The sequence below is a fragment of the Podarcis vaucheri genome (genome assembly GCF_965113315.1).
Source record: "Podarcis vaucheri genome assembly, chromosome: 6".
Lineage (NCBI taxonomy): Eukaryota > Metazoa > Chordata > Lepidosauria > Squamata > Lacertidae > Podarcis > Podarcis vaucheri.
The window spans coordinates 61,477,916-61,497,571 of record NC_138764.1 but is presented as its reverse complement, the minus strand read 5'-3'; the positions used below and the strand labels follow the sequence as shown (position 1 = coordinate 61,497,571).

Here is a 19,656-nt window from a genome sequence, read left to right as displayed (position 1 = left end):
GCTTAGTGGCACCCGGGAGGGACTGAAAAGGTGATATAATCTTTTTCAAGAAGTAGAGGGACTGTTGCTTGAGAGGCTGGGAAGCAAGTCAGATGAAGGTGTGTGGGAAGGAGGCTCCCTTCCCCCAGTTCCCAGGTGGAGGAATGCATATGTGACTGACAAATTCATCTATGAGCATCGCAAGTGATACTGACATTCCAGGCCAAGTTGGAAAAGGGAGTTTCCTGGGAAAGGATGTGGGGTAGGCAGCCCAGAGCCACTGAAGGTATACTTATTTGTATGACATTATTCTTGTTTATAAAACTCAATAAAAATAAATAAATAAAAAGAGGATTAGATTAAAAAAGAGAGGCGGAGAATTCTGGCTGAAGGGGAGGAATGAGTTGCGAAGATGTTTCCATGAACTGGAGCAGCTGGCCATGCGATATTTGGATTTTAGGATCCAAATCTGCAGTCTTCATATGCCAAATGAAATGGTCTTCCATAGGGGTAGGGACAGGCAGGACAGACACTGGGCCTGCTAGAGAATAAGCTTATTCTGCAAAAAGGGGCCTTTGTGTCTCATCTGTGGCTTCTGTTGCAGGTATATTTTGAGGATCCAGTGTAATTTACCCCACACCTGCCTCTGACAGTAATTTTAATGCTATTTATATATGCTGTAAGTTGCCCAGAGTGCTGGGGGAAACACAGCCAGATGGGTCGGATGTACATTAAAAATATATTATTATTATTTATTATGATGAAAAAATAAAATTTATTTTAAGTCTGGGTTTGTTTTTTAAAAAGTTTGGCAACTGTGAACTTCCAGATCCTCTTGGCCCTTGCTTGTGTACTAAATCCAAATGTGAGAAGCAAACAAAGTGTGCTGCTCATTTAAGTCTTGCTGTTCAGAGTACACAATCCAAGATTTGGCCACACATCTGATGCAAATCAGGATAGAATCCTGTGCATCATGTTGACTGTGGGTCTACCCTGTGTGGATGGTCCATTATAGATGGTCACACTCTTGCCAATAGAAATGCCTTTTTCTTGATGATCTAGATTTCCAATTCAAACATCCAATCCCACATACAGTGGTCCTTGGTTCTTGAACTTAATCCATTCCGGGAGTCCGTTTGACTCCAGATATGGTTCAAAAACTAACATGTGGCTTCCTGCACTCAATTGGAAGCCACATCAGATGTTTGGCTTCCGAAAAATGTTCGCAAACCGTAACACTTACTTCCACGTTTGAGGTGTTTGGGAGCTGATTTGTTCAGGAGCCAAGCCGTTTGAGAACTGTACCCAGAATTCTATCTGCTTACACATTCACACGTGGGCTTCCTTCCTCATGCTTGTACACACAGTCCCTCTCTGCATCAAAACACACTATGTATACAAAATAATTTCCAATCCGCTTCATATGTTAAGTGGTATGCGAAAATGACATTCCTGCCTTTCACGGGGGTGAATTTGCCTTGAGGAGGCCTTTCCCAAGGGGAGGGGGCTTCAGCCCATGTGGACAGGAGTGCCCAATGGGAGGGGGTGACCCAGCATAGTATTAAGGGCTGCTCAGCCACCCCTTCTCCCTCCTTTGCACCACACTGCCCTCCATCCCTGTACAAGGTGGGCTTATGCTAGTCACCTTTTCCAAGGCTGGGTAGGATTTCCTTTTTTTTTTTTTTTTTTAGGTAATCACTAATTGGCAATTGGAACTCCTCTTTTTCACCTGCTTCAGACTAATAGGGTAGCAGTTGTGTCCATATGGTTGATTTGGTCATTTTGCCATTCAGGGCAGACAGGTAAAGAAAATCAAGACATTTGAAAGGTAATCTTGAGGCCTTATTTGGCCAGGGCACTTTTGAATCGTCGCTCACAGCATGAGGGTACTTGGGATTGCACTTACAGCCTGGTATCCACACCTTGTTGAACTCTAGACAGCAGAGCCCAGGTGCACACATTGGGTTCTCACACCGAAAGCTCACTTAAGCAATTTTCTCTCAGTCCTTGACTGGGAAGCCAGAGAGTGTGGCTGCTTCCATGACTAGCCAGGTGGAGTGATGGTTTCTTCATACACATTGATTTAACCTTACCAGCCAGCACTTATCCAATTGCCTTATCCTTTTGCAGATCTTCTAATCATTATATTTTAATAAATATAACCTTTCCTTGAGTCTTCTCTCAAAGTTTGTGGCAATGCAACAATGAAACAGCGGTACAATATAAAGTAAACCAGTACAGTGGTACCTCGGGTTAAGTACTTAATTCATTCTGGAGGTCCGTTCTCAACCTGAAACTGTTCTTAACCTGAAGCACCACTTTAGCTAATGGGGCCTCCTGCTGCCGCCGCACCGCCGGAGCACAATTTCTGTTCTCATCCTGAAGCAAAGTTCTTAACCCGAGGTACTATTTCTGGGTTAGTGGAGTCTGTAACCTGAAACGTATGTAACCTGAAGTGTATGTAACCCGAGGTACCACTGTATTATAAAAATGTATTTCAAAAACAGGAATTCAGTAATAAGAGGGCCTTGAAGCAACCATGTACAGCTGCAGGAAAGGCATTCCATAGTGCAGGGGCAATGGTGAAAAATGCCTGTTGTTGGATCACCACCCTGTAACATTCTGTAGCATGTTGATGCCAAAATTTCCCCAGACGATCTAAGTGCTCTGCAATACTACTCCCCTCCCTTTTAGTGCCTATAATGTTTTAACTGATATAACCCTGTAAGAAGAGAATGGGGAAGAAAGAGCGGAGAAAACAAGGTACCACCTCCTCAGCAAGGATTGTTAGGATGCTAGAGTTTTACTCACCGAGCAGAATTTTAATCAAGCATCACATAAATAGTCTTGGTCACAAATACCTAATAAGCAGATCACAGTCCCTTGCAATGGAGCAGAAAGCAGATTGTCACATATAATAATCCTATTTGTGCCTTGACAAAGGTTCTCTCCCTCTCGTTTCTCCCCCTTCCCTCTCCTCTCCTCCCCTTCCTCTCCCTCTCCTTCTCTGCAGGTAGTTAAAAGAGAAGATACCACTTTACAAGATTCTCTTAGCATTCAGGTGCAGTTGTGCACTTACAAAGCTGGCATCACATTTAAGGGAGGGAGAGAGAGGGGAGTCTGAGTGAAAGAAGGAAATAAATAAGAAAGGGGAGTTACGCAGCAATGGGAAAATATATAGAAAATGTTCAATTGGAGAGTGGAGAGATGAAAGATAAACTTGACTGAGACGGGGGAAAGCAAGGACTGTCTTCTGCAGGAAAGCAGTTGTGGTAGGGGATCAAATTCTGTCATGGGGCTTCATTTCAGGGGTTTTCTAACTGGGGATCCTCACAAGGGACATCTCTCTGTATCCTCTTCATGGTTGTGGAAAGAGGCACTGACTTCACTGAGCTTTAAAATGTAATCATGTCTAGGGTGCCTTTCACTGCACAAAGTTTTCAGTGGCTAACCCTCTGAGATTAGGTGGGGAGACAGTGATTGATTCAATACTACACAATAAAACTTGGTTTCCCATGCCCCTCTCCCGCAAGGGTTGTAAGGGTTGGCTCAGCCATTCTCCCAAGCTGTAGTCTGTGTCTGCTATTCCTCTCTAATGGCTCTGCAAATGCGTCAAGTCTTTGTTTCCGTTGCTCCTTGTGACTCAGCCAACAAGCCACTATTATTCACCTACCAAGGTAATCAAGGACAACTTCATAAATACAAGCAAGTACTAAGTCTGATCTCTGCCCTTAATTCTCCTGAGAGACAAGTGGTGGGCTTTGGCTTGAGGCTGCTGTAGGGCTTTGTACAAGGATGGAACCAACATGTTTTTCTCTGAGCTGGCGGTGGCGATGAGATTCAGGGGAGGCAAACACCACCACCATTACTAATAGAGACTTCCTTTCTACCTTAGTCTCTGCACCTGACAGCAATTGTCTAATCTGGAAGGTGCCTTTTTTGCTTCCTGTTTTCAAAATGCTGGGGCTGGAATATGTTGGATATGATCACACTGAAGCAGGTTACGATAATATTTTAAGCAGCAGCCAAGTGCTTTATGTAAATCACCATAATTAAGGGAGTGTATAATTATCTTGAGGCTGACAGCACAGTTGTGAGGCACAGTAGCTTACCCAGCCCAACATAGCACTTCAGTTCAGCGAATCTACTCTCCAGCGGTGCTGACCTCCTGCTTTCTTTTGTATTCCCCCCCCTTCAATGGGCTGCTTCTTTAGCACAGGTTGCAAAGCTCTGTCAGGGTGCCTGATGTTTCTTTTGCATGGTCAGCCTATCTCCAAAAAAAAGCCCACCATTGTAGTGTTACTTCATCATCCCTTGGAGAGTTGCAGGTTGCTCAATGACCATGAACTCTGCAGTTAGCATGTGGGGACAAAAGGAGCCAGGGAGTTATAACTCTGCATCTCATTTCCTTTGCTTCTGACTGAGTCATGTGGCATTTCCCCTCGATGTTCTGGGTTTTTCGTTTGGCGTTTTCCCCCCTCATTTTGTTTTGCCAAATGGAGGCTGCAAAGCAGAATGGGAAAGCAGTGTGTGAGCATGTGTGGGAGGGGCACACCATCATCTGCCCCCTAGCTGCTTTTCTCCCTGCAATATATAAAGAAGTGGATGCCTACGTTATTCCTCAGGGGAAGGATTTCAGCAGAAAACAGCCTGGGGAAAAAAGATTAAGAAGCCACTCTAGTCTGCAAGCCAGTCTTATATTTGAGCTTGCAACCTCTAAAAACAAAAAGCAAACAATAACAGCAGCGCTTGCCCAACCCAACAAATGAAAAACTGTGTGTGTGTGTGTGTGTGTGTGTGTGTGTGTGTGTGGACTCCTACACAAGACTTTGGGTTTTGCCCCACTCTTTGAAGTCCACACTTTAAAAGCTCTGTGTCTGAGCATTTTGTTTTGCTTTTTGCCCTGGATCTTGCCCTGCGAAAACCTGCTATTTAGCACTCAATTGAAGCAAACATCAATTTGGGTTTTCTGTGGATTGCTGTTTGCTCTGATTAAGCTTTAAAGAGCAGATGTTTGCCAGGAAAGCTTGGAGGGGAGGGGCTTAATGTATAAGGATTTATGTTTGCTCTTGGCTGCTGCCCTTGGTCAGAGCCTTGTCTGTGTTGGAATCCTGCAAGGAGACTGTGTGCTGCTGAGAGGACTGTGTATTACAACTGTATGTAATCTATAAGCTGTAGAACTGCACTGTACTGTCAGTAAAGCGACTGACCATCTAGTGTTTTTCCTGTTCCATTGGCACTTTGCACATGCCTCAACTGGGCATAGAACCTTAAAATGTGGACAGGGCCTAGAAAGAGCATGTGTAGATAAGCCTTAAGTGTCACAAGTAGCTTGGCCCTTAAGAAAAAAAGTGAGAAATGGACAACTTATCTCAAGTTGCTCTCATTCCGTTATCCCATGTCTATGAAACAAAACAAGTGAGAGACTATTGCAGGCCAGATTTACCATCTTTTGGCTAAGATGCCATCCCAGATTGTGGCCATAAGCATTTATGGGGGGTAGGGGTGGGAGAGCTACAGAGCATCACAGCTGCTTATTTAGATGGGGCTGGAGTGTGGCAGTGCAGCAGCAGTGGGGAGGTCAGTGATGCACCGTTGTACCAGTGAGCCTTGCCTCACTCCAGTGCCGTCCAATGAAGCAGCAGTAGCATCAATGTCAGGAGAATGACTTTGCTCACCAACATATGCTGCTATTGGTTATAAGTAGAGCCTTGCTGGATCAGAGTAAAGGTTCATGCAGTCCAGCATTCTGTTACCTGCAGTGGCCAACCAGATGTCTCTGGCATACCCAAAATAATGGCATGAAGGCAATAGCCCTCTCTTGTGGCTCCAAATGCAGCCATAACCAATTCTTCTAAATGAGGAGGGAGGTTGCAAACCATAACCAAACTGCTCTTTCCAATAACAAGATCTTCTGTCTGTAAAATGACTTTTTTTTAATGTCCCCATTGGGTTCTGTTGCTCTCCATCAGCTATTTCCCTCAGTGACCATGTCTCACTGTTGCACTCTGGTTATCAGCTGTCATCTTCTGCTTCAGAGGAGGCTGGAGGACTTGTAGTGTTCCCTGAATGCATCAGTCTTGCAACCAACTCTGGGGAGAAATCCACTGTAGAAATGTGAGAAAGAAGATGGCAGAGTTTTGTTGCTGCTTGAATAACTTTCTTCATCTGTGTGGAAAGGAACTTGGGCAGGGGTGGGGAGAGGGAGAGGCAGTGATGATTTAATATGCCTTCTCCGTCTCCAAAATTAATTAATGCCCGTAGAGCGTTCTGAAGATGTAAAGTGCTATATAAGTGCTTGGCAGCGCGTAAGATCCTCTGGTGCTAAATCATTCTAATGTACCATTCAGTGGGGGACAGCACAGCACTGATTAAGTTAAGAGGCTTATTTATTGCTTCATTGGTTAGGAGTTTTAAAACCAACACCCAGAAAGGGGTGGAACTGCCTCTCCATATTCCTTCCCTCGAAGACAGCTCCTTGCCTGATGGGAGATGGTGTATGAAAGCTGACCTGCAGCAAGGTTTGGACTAGGTTTGCCTTCAGACTGTCATTGTTTTGCAGGAGGGATTCAAACGCATACCAGAACTTTAGGTTTGCACTAGTTGGTTTGTTGGACTAGTACAACAAATGCACTTAAAACCAACAGGACTTTATATGGTTCGAAGAAGCAACAGGGAAATGCATTGAAAAGTGTGGGATGAATGAATGACTAATGGGAAGATGTCTAAACACCCTGCAAGCAAATCAAGATGAATGCTCGTTGTCATATAACCACCCTGTAAACAAATCAGAATGAATGCTCAGTAAAGACTGGACATAGGCTAGCCACCGTGCAAGCTTTGTAGAAGCAAAACAAAACGAATGCTGTAGGAACAAGTCATTTGGAGGAGCTTTAGATCTTCCTCGCTCAGCCTTAGCACTGCTGGTTGGGCTTGAGAGGGATGTTGTCCACTGTTGGTATTGATGAATCCTGTTCGTATTCTTGCTGCTCTTTCCCTTGCCTTGTGACTGTTCCCCATTGGAAGAAACAATTGCTTTCCTGAGTAATGAATAGAGGTGATCTGAAACTGATGCTGCTTTCATTCCTGCCATTCTTAGATTAAGCCAAGTTGGCTTAATCCTTTTTGCTCTTCCTTCTTTTCTGGAAACAAATGAACTTTGAAGCTGCTGGAGTGACTCTCCCAAGAAGAAGGTTGCAGCGTTTGGGACTTTCTATCTTAGAGAAAAGGCGAGCAAAGAGGATTGGACAAATTCATAGAGCAGAGGGTTATCAATGGCTACTAGCCATGGTGGCAATGCTTTACCTTCACAGTTGGCAATGCTTCCAAATGCCAGTTGCTGGAAACCATGGGAGGGGAGAGTGCTCTTGTTCACATGTTCTTCTTGCTGGTTTCCCACAGGCATCTGGTTGGCTACTGTGGAAACAGGATGCAGGACTAAATGGGCTATCAGCTTGACCCAGAAGACTGTTCTTATGTTCTATTTGTTAGGTTCATATTTCATCTCTGCTTTCTGTGGCCTTGTATGGGTTGCTTAAATCTCAACTTCAGTTCCGCATCAGTAAAATGGCAACAGTAGCAATCTATTTCAGTAGGTTAATAAGAAAAGATATTACTTGCTCTGAACCTTTGAGTTATAAATCTAAATATTGTCAATAATAATGTATTGTAGAGTCATTGGACTCTTGTTAAAAAGAAGCACTGGATATATATTTATTATGCACCTTAACTAATGGGCGGTGTGGTCTCCAGGAGTTAGAATAAATGAATTTGCTTCTAAACATTCACCTCAACATGCTCCTCTGTGAATTGATAGCCAAAGTTCTTTAACTCTTTCCCACTCAAATAATCCCTTGAATTTTCTTAATATTTGTTATCTATGTTTGACAAACAATGGTATTTGAACTTAATGTTTGATACTTGATATTTTTCAATATTTAATGTTTGACATGCAATGGTATTTAGTAGAGCATGGAATCACTGGTATATCATGTTTGATGGGTGGCATGAAGTTGGATTTAATATTAGACAGTATTTGATTATTGTAGTTCCAAAAATCTGAATGGCACCAGTTTGAGAAAGACTGCCATAGATTATTTTCAAACAATCAGAAATTATTAGTTAATTCTCTGCATCACCATTAAATGGGAAATCAAATTAATCTTATCCATTTCATACTAGTTTCATCCATTTTTAGTATAACTAATACAAATGTTTGAAATTCACCAAATATTTGAAAAAAGCACCAAAAATTGCTTGTGATTTTTTCTCAAAGTTGGAAATGTAAGTGGCTTTGAGTTGTTGCTATCTCTCAATTATTTTGGAAGACTTTAACCATCAAGTCTCATAACCTGTCAATTTTCAAATATTAATTGCAATTACTACAAATGCTGTCAGGTAAAAAATACTATGACATGTCAACTCAACTCCCATCAGCCCCAGCCAGCATGACCACTGATAAGGGATGGTGGGAGTAGTAATTCAGAACATCTGGAGGGGTACCAGAGCTGATTGGGTAGTCTTTGGCGATCACTCGTAGCCAAGTAAAATTGTCTTCCATAAACACGGTTTTAACAGTGAGTCCATAAGTGACTGTGGAGGCCAATTCTGGATCCACACATTCTTCCACGGTGGGGCCATATGTTTCCAGGTGAGAGTTGATCATGGTGACAGTTTGCTAAGCGTGTCTTCCTCTTAGTGCATTTCTCCCTTTCGTCCTGAGTTCGAGTGTCTTCAAAACCCATGACACCTTTGGTAAAGGCTGTTCTCCAATTGGAGCGCTTGCAGGCCAGTGTTTCCCAGTTGTCGATGTTATTTGGGTAGTATATATGTGCACACACATGAGATTTCATCTTACTGCTAACCAAGTAGATTTTTCTGAAGCTGAGGCTAAATGGACACAGTTTCTCATTTTTGTGACAACTTTTTCTTTGTGTCTCATGAACTACCAGACTGAGGGTTGATGAAGTTGACCAAAAGCATGATGACTGGCCACATGACAAAATGACTGTCTGGTTACTCCATCAAATGGCCAAGTGGATTTTCAGCTAACTGTAATTTGCTGCCGATGAGTAGTGATCTTTGAGGAGAGCTTCCCTGTGCCTTTAGCAACAGGCATCACAAGCTATTGGGGAAGCAGAGGGATGTATGAGTCAGCGATGTCCAGGCATGCCGCTGCTGACTTGCCAGGTACACCAAGGAGGTTCACTGACATCAGTGGCCAATGTGGTTGGGCAGCCATGCCCTTGCATGGTGTAACTCAGACACCCCTCTTCTTCCACTTTTTCTTTGCCATGCCTGCTGTAAGCACTTAGTATCCTCTCTCTGTACACCACTGCTCTTCCACCCCTCCTTGCAAGCTGCCACAACTGCATACTGAACTCACTCAATGGTCAGGGTCGAATTTTGATGGTATTCAGAGAACCCTTTGACTGATGCCTAGCATCCTGACCTTCATGAAATGCAGGGAAGAGGTCATAAAGTGAGCAGGAATGTTCTGGTAGAGGTGGGGAGAAGTTGCTTGCTATTGTCTCTCCCTTCAACAGGGAGTGTTGCTGCCAAAGTGACTTGTTGATAGCTTCAGCTGCCATGTTTTATAAAAACATCTTTCTCTTCTCTCTCCCTATCCCTTGAGTTCCCGACTGCCCTTTTGAAGCCTGTCATAATTAGGCTCAAAGCGTGGGAGGAGACGAAGTTGGTGGGCGGTGACAGCTGCACCAATTAAGCAAAGATAAACCATGAAAGGAGGGGGGCGGGCAGGAGTTAAAGTAGCAGAGAGCTCTTCTGTCTGAGGTTTTGGCAATCTGAAACCTGGGTCTTAGGAGCTCTTCAGATCTCCCTTCAGTGGCTGCTCCTGGGCCTGGAATCCATCTGGACCCTTTCCCGTCTTCCAACGTGTATCCTTTAGAGATGAGAGACCGAGGCTTTTTGTCTGTCTTCTTTTCTTCCTTCTTGGGGGATGCTCCAGCCTTCCTTTCATCTGCCATCCTCTGTAGTGGTGCCAAATTTCATGGGAGAAAATGCAGAATAGTGACGGCATTATTATTTTCTAGTGCTTCCCAGGCTCCTCTTCTGTGATCAGATCAAATGTGTTCTTTGGGGAGGGATGAAGGAGAAAGAATATCCTTTTAGCGTTGGCTTTGCTGCTGTTCCCCATCTTGTTAATCACAGCCATCACCTTCTAGCAATGAACAAGAAACCTCTTGGGATGATTCAGAAGAAATTTGGAGCCAGATGGACACTACTCCAAAGCCTGATTTTTCACCCTCTCTTTACCCATTATCACGCTGCATACATTTTATTGCTGGTAGTGCTAAGAATCCAATAAACAGCCTGTGGAAACTGACTGGGGCTCTAGACTAAGATCTATGGGCTGAGGAGCTGAGCTCTATCTCCATTAGAAGGCTGTTCTGTTATGTCAATGTGAGCACATTTCCTTTCTCCTCTCTGATCTGGAGTTCCCATTTCAACCTCCCTTTGCAACATTCTGAGGCTTAAGGATGGAGAAGTGGCAGAGAAGACACTCACTCTCCACAGTTTGTCATAGAATGAATGCTGGCTGGTTGGCACTGGGGAGAGCTTCCTAGTCCCTGCAGGCATTGTATAAGTATGAGAAGTGTCAAAGGTGCAGTGGGATGAAACGACTACCTGGTCCTCTCTCTCCAGTTGCAGCTTGTTGGTGTATTCTTGCAAACCTTAGTCTGCTCTTAAGGATTCAGAGGACAAAAACAAGTACCAGGAGACTAGTGTGAGGCTGCAAAGCTTTTAAAAAATGTACAAACCAGATTGCACACTACTAGGCTGCCTCTTTTAGGATAAGAAAAAATGGAAGAGAACTGCCTGCTCCCTTTTCTCAAAAATAAGAAGCTGATGGAGTTGGGAGTTTTAGTTTGCTTAATATTGATTATGAATTACTTCACCCACAATTAGTCCCTGCAATTTGTCTGCAATTTGGCAGATTCCATCCACTCTGGAGGGGCTCTTGTGCCTGTAAATCTCACCCCTTTGACCAAAAGCCGGAGGGTTATACAGTAGCTGTTTTTAGGTTCCTTATTATAGCAAATGGGAAACACAGAGCTTGGTTTTATCCAAAATAGCTCAGAACCTGGAGCACAGACTGAAGCAGAGGGAACCCAGAGTGACTCAGAAACAGATCTGATTTTTTTAAAAAGCATAAATATAGATCAAATGTGAATCTTGGGTCCTATGCATGCCCCTAGTTATTATTTCATCTATAAACCAAGTACTGTATGAATTACAAGCAGCACAATACACTAGCTACATTGAGGTTTTCTTTTAGCTATCTTGAAATAAAATGTGGAGGGGGCACAGGTTTGCCCCTACCTCCAACATCACTGTTTTCTGTACCCCACCTTTCCTATATTGAGGCCAGAATGGAAATTATTCATGCTTTGGCTGAATGAACTTATAGGTCTCCCCGTGCATTGGAACCCAACACAATCAGGGCTTCTGATTGCAAGAAGATTCTTCATCCAAATATATGATCTTGCTGCTTGAAATGCAAAAGTAGGGAGGAGAGAGAGTAGCAATTGGGGATGCTGAGGGTGGGAGTGGCATAATGACGCATGCCATCTTCACATATTACAATAACATAGTTAAAACAGTGTCTGAATGAGGCCACTGTGGCCACACAGACTTAGATAGCTATAGGGGAGAAGTGACCATGCAACTAGAAGTATTCAAACAGTTTTGATGACCGTTGATCGCCTGGCAAAACAGGCCATCCCATTTTAAAATAGAACAATGGCTTCCCTCTCCACTGGGTGATTGGTTGCTATAAAAATGTTTCAACATTTCTGGTTGGTTATGCTCTGCCCTAGAAAAGTGTTCTGCTTTGGCTCTTTGGTGGTTCCCAATAATGATTCAGACACTTTCTAATTTCTGGTGCTCATCCCTTGGGAAGGACTGCAGTTTAGAGGCACACCACATGCTTTGGATGCAAAGTAAGCTTCAAGTAAGGCTGGGAAGGACCTAGCCTGGAAGCCTGGAGAGCCACTGCCATTCAGTGTCAACAATACTGAGTTAGAAGGACCACATCCTATGTTCTTTCCAAAAGTTGTGACATGACTTAACCTGAATCCAGTAAGATACTGGGGGCTGCTTGTCCCTAGCCTAGTTATTAATCTCTGAGTCTTTGCTTTCAAAGAACAACAAATGTTCTTCCCATGGGACAGTCCATTAGAGACCTGATGCTCAAATACTAGTATGGGGTTTATGGATTTCTAGAATGGATTATCCAGTTTCACATTGTCAGATCTCCCTCTCTCTCTTTCTCTCTCCCCACCCTCACAGATTCCTCAGATAAGCTATGCTTCCACCGCCCCTGACCTGAGTGACAACAGCAGATATGACTTCTTTTCCCGCGTCGTCCCCTCAGACACCTACCAAGCCCAGGCCATGGTGGATATTGTCAAAGCATTCAAGTGGAATTATGTTTCGACCTTAGCCTCTGAAGGCAGCTATGGTGAGAGTGGAGTGGAGGCCTTCATCCAGAAATCCAGAGAGAATGGTAGGTAAACTGCTGTTCCTATAAAGAGATGATGTATGGGATAGAGATAATATTCTGAACCATGGGGAAAGGATAGCTGCTCCTATTGCTGTGGAATGAGATATGGGCTACAGTGCTAAAAAAAAACCATGGATAATAGGGTATCTTGAGTGTTGATGGATTTATCTTTTAACTTATATGTGAGTCTTGGAAGCCAGAAAAGATTGTTACAAATCTTCACTGTAGCACATCTATATATCCGTTGTGTTGAAGGTAACAGTTGAGTGAATAATGGGTCCCCATTGGCTACATTGTTTAGAAAGTGATAATCTCTGAAGGAGACAAGAAAGTTATTGCTATTGGTTGATGTTGCTGAAAATGTTCTTCAGGAGGTTCATTCTTCATGAAGTGCAAACAATGCTGTCAATGAGGCAGATGTGATGGTGATGACCAGCTTTCAAAGAATCATTAAGAAACTGAGTGTGTGCTGGATTTCATGCTACAATCCAGTTAGGAGAACATGTTGCCTTTAAATGTTTTAACTGCAGCAGCAGAAAAAGTGATTGCTATAAGGAGGTCACAGAGAAGGGATGTGGCCATGGAGAATTTTAATGTTTTATGTTCTTGTAAACTGTTTAGAGGTTTGTTTGCTTTTTAAATCAAACATTACATAAGTTTTGTTAAATAAATAAATGTGCATGAATTGTCCATGTCCAGTGAGAAGACTGTGTATTTTGTGTTGCTAAGTGTTCAGAGTTCCAATATGTGGAAAGGCAGAAATACCTGTGGAAATAAAGAGGCATGTTTTGTACATCCTGAGCTTAGAGGCCATTTTTCTTTTACTACTGCTATACAGTGGTACCTCGGGTTACAAACACCTCGGGTTACAAACACTTCGAGTTACAGACTTCCCTAACCCGGAAGTAGTACCTTGGGTTAAGAACTTTACCTCAGGATGAGAACAGAAATCGCACGGTGGCGGCAGGGTGGCAGCGGGAGGCCCCATTAGCTAAAGTGGTACCTCAGCTTAAGAATGGTTTCAGATTACTCCGGAATGAATTAAGTTTGTAACCAGAGGTACCACTGTATTAGTGTGCAGCATACCATGAGGCAGCAAGACTAAGCTACAGTTATGCAAGTAGTAGTTAAGTGTCAGAATGGAAAGTGTGGGGCTGTCTGCTAAGGTCTACTCATTGATAAAGCTCCACCCATCACTGTGTCAGTGATGGTCCATTACAAATTACTGTACACACCCTGTTTCCAACCTTGGACAGTGAGGCTGTTTCATTCACAATCCTAGCCAACCAAGTGGGGTTCCTAGTGCACACAACATAATCTATGAAGCAAAGTCCCAGCTCTTTGATTGAATGAGAAGCTCAACGGAGAGAATAGTAACTGTTAAACATAGTAAAGGTTCAAATCAAATGTGGAGCCTGTAAGATTGCCACCACATTTGTCCTATCTCTGTTCTTCTGCCTTTAACAGCAACCTGAGAAGCAGAAATAGAGAAGGTAACTCCCATCATCTCTACTTGCCAGGAAAACCTTTTCTGTGTTTCAGACTCCTGTAAAATCACAGGAGCAAGGGCCAACAATACAAATAGTGGAAACTCAACCTGTGATACAAACTTATGAGAGATATGCTGAAATGCTAATTTCCTTAGCTGGAAGCAATCCTTTCAGCTTGGAGTACGTGTTGCTTGCCCTTCTCTCTCCATCTGCCAGACTTGCCAGTAGAGGTACATTTTCCAACCTGAAGCCAAAGCCTCTGTGTTTATGTGTTTATACAGCACATCAAGCTCATTGTAATTGCTTATTTTCAAGGACCACATAGTGTCCAAATGTTAGACATTGGTAATACCCTGCAGATATAATCCTGCTATAAATCTCGCCTAAGCCCTTTTAATTGCACAGCCTGGGCTGAATTCATTATTGCTACTGTTTGCAGAGGCGTGGCAGTTTTCAGGGCATTGCAGAGAGACAGGGAAGGACTCTAGGATTTGGCCCAGACATCCTCTATAAGAAGGCGTGGGTTGCACAAAAAGTGCTTGCAGAAGGCAAAATGGTGCAGGCATTTCCCCCAAGAAAGGTGGAACAAACGTTCTCAAGGTGTGACTCAGTCCTCCGTAGGGAGCTATGGCAGTTGCCAGGGGCAGGTATGAGTGACACTACTCTGAATGTGTGACTTTGCTGAGCCAGGAAGCAGAATGGGCCATATCTTCTCTCCATATGCAATCAGCATAAAGCATGACACCCATCTATTCCATTCATTGCAGGGACAGTAAGTGCTGGAAGACAAGGGAGTACCTAGCAGTTACAGCTAGATGGGTTCTTTTTATACATCTAGTTGCCACACACACACACACCCAAACCCACACCCACCCACCTCATTTTTTTTAAAAATGCCAAAACACAAAAAATGTTTATACTGAGTCAAAAGTTAGTGTTACTGGGGAAGCCTTTGTTTTTAAATCACATACAGTGGTACCTCGGGTTACATACGCTTCAGGTTACAGACTCTGCTAACCCAGAAATAGTGCTTCAGGTTAAGAACTTTGCTTCAGGATGAGAACAGAAATCGTGCTCCGGCGGCGCGGCAGCAGCAGGAGGCCCCATTAGCTAAAGTGGTGCTTCAGGTTAAGAAAGTTTCAGCTTAAGTACGGACCTCCTGAATGAATTAAGTACTTAATCCTAGGCACCACTGTATAAAGGTAAAGGTAAAGGTACCCCTGCCCGTACGGGCCAGTCGTGTCCGACTCTAGGGTTGTGCGCCCATCTCACTTAAGAGGCCGGGGGCCAGCGCTGTCCGCAGAAACTTCCAGGTGATGTGGCCAGCGTGACAAGCTGCATCTGGCGAGCCAGCGCAGCACACAGAACGCCGTTTACCTTCCCTCTAGTAAGCGGTCCCTATTTATCTACTTTCACCCGGGGGTGCTTTCAAACTGCTAGGTTGGCAGGTGCTGGGTCTGAGCAACGGGAGCACACCTCGTTGCGGGGATTCAAACCGCCAACCTGACGATCGGCAAGTCCTAGGCGCTGAGGCTTTAGCCGCAGCGCCACATCAATAGCTGTTTGCCTGACACAGGAAGCTCCCTTCTGGCTACATTTGGGACTTTCTGAATTAATTTTGATGATAATGCTCACTGCTCTAAAGCCAGGGACTCAAGTCTCACCATTCTTTGATTGAAAGTAGAGTCAACTTATTCCTAAAGACTAGGAGGGCTATAGGGAGGACATAATGGAGAAGAATACAATGCTCAACTGCAAGCATAGCAGTCCCTCTCTTAAGCAGGAATGGACAGCCATATTTTCTAGTAGGAATGTGGTCCTCCTTCATTATCTCCAGTTCTCCAGACTTCCTAGAACTCTTGAAAATCTGTGCATGTGGACTTTCTTCTTATCCCAGCCACTGTGGGCTATTCAAAATGATGAGAGTGTAAAAGACTGCTGAGATGAGTTTTTGGTGGGTGTGATTACTTGCAGCACCGGTAGATGGCACTTCAGTCTTTGCTGCATAATTCCTATGATTTGCATTGTGGGATGAATAAGATTTGTTTCTGGGCATCTCAAGCAGCTTCTGCAATGCCAGCTTAATGTCATGGATGATAATTCAGTGGGAATCCCAAGCATATATTTGCTGGGACATAGGATGGCCACCTGATAATGGACAGAAACTTTGGCAGGCAGAAATTAACAGGTGAGACTTCTCCCACCGTCCTGCCAGGGGACGTTTTAGGTGGTGTTGACTTCTGCCTGTTTTGCAGGTACAGAATCTTTGTCTACAAAAAGTGGGTGTCTGCTGTGGGCAACACAGCCAGTGAGTCTTCCATGCCATATGTTTGCTGGTCCCTCGATGTTCCCTCCCAGCTCACTATGTGTTAGATAAAAGAGAATCCTGCTTGCCACAGCAGGCTGGGGAAGGAAGGTTGGTGCAGAAACTGGCAGAGCAATGTGACAAGAGGTGCAGTGGCTGGATCCACTCTCACTGCTTTGAAATATTTACCAGTATAGGCAAGATTTCTGGGTGTCGATTTGGCAGCCCTAGGTGGACACTGTGTGCAACCTAAATTAGCCCATGACTGTCCGTTTATCCTCTGCTGCTCAGAGATATAGTTTCACTATTGCATACAGTTTTAGGTGGTGCGTGAAAATTCTGCTGCATCTACAGAAGCTTTCTGTTATGAAAGAGTCTTCTGGTTCTTTATGATGCCCTGTGAAAGAACTCCTCTTTAGGTTTAGGATATATCCAGATGGAAGGGGAACTGATGTGCACACCCAGCTACTGCAGCTGTCAGAACTATCAGAAGATAGAATCAGGATTCAAGATGACCTTAAAATGATTGGAGGACTGGCCCAAACTAACAAAATTAATTTCAATAGGAACAAATGTAAGGTTCTACATTTAGGCAGGAAGAACCAGATTCACAAATATAGGATAGAGGACAGCTGGCTTGACAAGCAGTATATCTAAAATGGATCTAGGGGTCTTAGTAGACCACAAGCTTAACATGAGTCAACAGTGTGATGCAGCAGCAGCGGAAAAATAATAATTAAAAAACAACAACCCAATGCTATTCTAGGCTGCATCAACAAAAGTATAGTAAGAGGGAAGTAATAATACCACTCCATTCTGCTTTGGTCAGAACCCACCTAGAGTACTGTGTCCAGTTCTGGGCACCACAGTTTAAGAAGGGTATTGACAAGGGTTAACATGTGCAACCAAGATGGTCAAGGGTCTGGAAACCAAGCCTTATGAAGAATGGTTGAGGGAGTTGGGCATGCTTAGTCTAGAGAAGAGGAAACTGAGAGTAGTTATGGTAGACATCTTAAAATACCTGAACAGTGGTCACATGGATGATGGAGCAAGCTTGTTTCCTCTGCTCCAAAAGTCTACAAAGGACCCAATGAATTCAAATTACAAAAAAGGGGATTCCGAAGCAAGAACCTTTTGGTGGTAAGAGCTGTTCTACAGTGAAATGGACTACCTTCATTAGAGGTTTTTAAACAGAGGTTGGATGCCATCTGCCGGCATATTATAGTTGTGATATCTGCATTGCAGAGGGTTGAACTAGATGAGCCTTGGGGTCCTGTCTAACTCTACAATTCTGTGATTCCACGACACCCATGACTCATGGGGGGGAGGATGCTTTTCTTCTCTTTCCCCCTCTTTTTTTGGTGGGTGGACATGTTGCATTGGGGAGAGGTGAGAGAGAGGAGAGGCACTCCTTTCTCTCTTTGGTGTGGGAGAAACCTGAACTGGCACTCTCCTAGGGTGGAGTAGAACACACAGAGACCAAGATAGAGCTTATGAAAGTGATGGTGGTGCAAAATAAACAGCTGACAAATTACAGAAGTACGCACCTGCAACTGTATGAAACTGGATTTTTCACCCATCTTTAATTTTAGGGAAAGGAAGGAAGAGAAAAAGGGAGACATATGGTAGGAAGGGAAGAGAAGAAAGAGAGAAGCCATTTCTCTCACTCTCCAAATTGAAAACTGAATTGAAAGGCTGTGCAATGCTGCTGACGTCCCCTTGCAGCCTAATCCTTCTGAAAGATTAAAGATGTCTTTGGCCATATATTGTATTGATTCATTCTCTGAAGTATAAATCATTCGTTCGCCAGCAGGTTGGCAACCAACCAGTGCTTACAGTTGAATGTTTAAGGATGAAAAGGGGAGGGGGTATGTATTTATCTCTATGTTTGTATGTATATTTGAGGATACTAGGGAGGGACAGATCCATAGTCTTGCCTTCTCTGGGTTTGCTCAAGGCCAAGGTTTAAGAGGAGATGCTTTGCTGAAATGCCGAAGACCATAAGCAACCTCGTTCAAGAGTGCCCCCCCATCTTTACACCCAAGTTGTCTCTCTCTTGCTGATGGAAGTGCCACACACCCCTGTAACTTCAAGGGTAAAGACAACCTGTAATTGCGAGAAGAGGCTTGCACCATATTACTGAAGATCATATGTTGTCATCCATGGCCACCAACAAGTGGTTTTTGTGAGTGAGACTGTGGTGCTAGCATGGATTGAAAGCACTTGGGGATGGCATGAGTGCAAGAAGCATTAAAAGCTGGCAGAGCGGATGGGTTTAATCATCCGCTTTCCCCCAATGGTATGATATACATCAACTTCTGAAAGAGAAATGAGGAGGTCAGGAATAATTGTGGGCAGGATTAGACAGCTATCGGGTATCAGCAAAACATTACCATCAACATGTGTCATTAAGTAACTGCTGTATATAGTGTTTTGGGAGTTCTGCGAATACATATAATCAAGTTTTATGACTACCAGAAAATCAGCTGTCATAATTTTAAAAGGAAGTGATTCATTGAAGCTGTAGGCAGGGGCTCATCCAGGAACCTACCAGCCCTGACACCTGAAGCACTGGGACCTAGGTACTGGTGCCTAGGGGATGGGTGGACTGAGCTGAAGAGGGCAGAAGGCAACAGCTTCCTCTTAGTCCCTGCTCCATCTCTTTCAGCCTTATCATATATTCAGTGTTCGTTTATGGTACTCTTAAGCTGAGCTGGGCTATCTCAGTGCTGGGCTATGGGCAACAATCTGGAGTGAGTCAGGACCTGGGAGCTGGAACTGAGGAGCCATCAGGATCTGAGGGCAAACCACGAATCAGAACCAAAGAGAAATCAGGATCAAGACTGCAGAGCAAGTCCAAACCAAACAGCAAGACCACCCTAGACCTTGTTGCACAAGCCAAATTCCACTGAGACAGGAAGCTCTCTTTGCCCATCCTGCCTCACCCTGCCCCATGGAGTGCCTTTGTTGTATCAGCAGTAGTATGTGAGTCCCTCACATACTACTGCTGATACAAAATGGGCACATTTGGGTTTTGTGTTGATATACAAAGCCCTGAGCAACTTGGGCTCAGGATGCCTTAAGCCCTTATATCCCAGCTCAAACACCAATATCATTTGAAAGAGCACTGTTAGTTGTGTTACAGAAGCCCAACTGGCCTCAGGTGCAAGTGCATGCTGGGGACACTTTTCCAGCAGAGATTTGGCAGGCATCCTTGCACTTGACTTTCAGGCATCTCTCAAAGGCATTTTTATGCCGACAGGCCTTTGCAACTATTTAATTTTTATTAAATTAAAATTAATTATTTTTATTTTTATTGGCCAGCCACCATAATAAGGAAGGTTCTTTAGCAGTGA

The 19,656-nt window shown here is 43.9% G+C and overlaps 1 protein-coding gene across 2 annotated transcripts in view; it reads left to right on the top strand.

Annotated features, from left to right (window-relative positions):
- Positions 1-19,656, top strand: part of GRM4 (glutamate metabotropic receptor 4) — a 292,534-nt gene that overhangs the window by 108,214 nt on the left and 164,664 nt on the right. For both annotated transcript variants that reach the window (XM_082226841.1, XM_082226842.1), the window contains exon 3: positions 12,292-12,508. In XM_082226841.1, the coding sequence (XP_082082967.1) occupies positions 12,292-12,508 (217 nt within the window). The remainder of the gene's footprint in view (positions 1-12,291; positions 12,509-19,656) is intronic.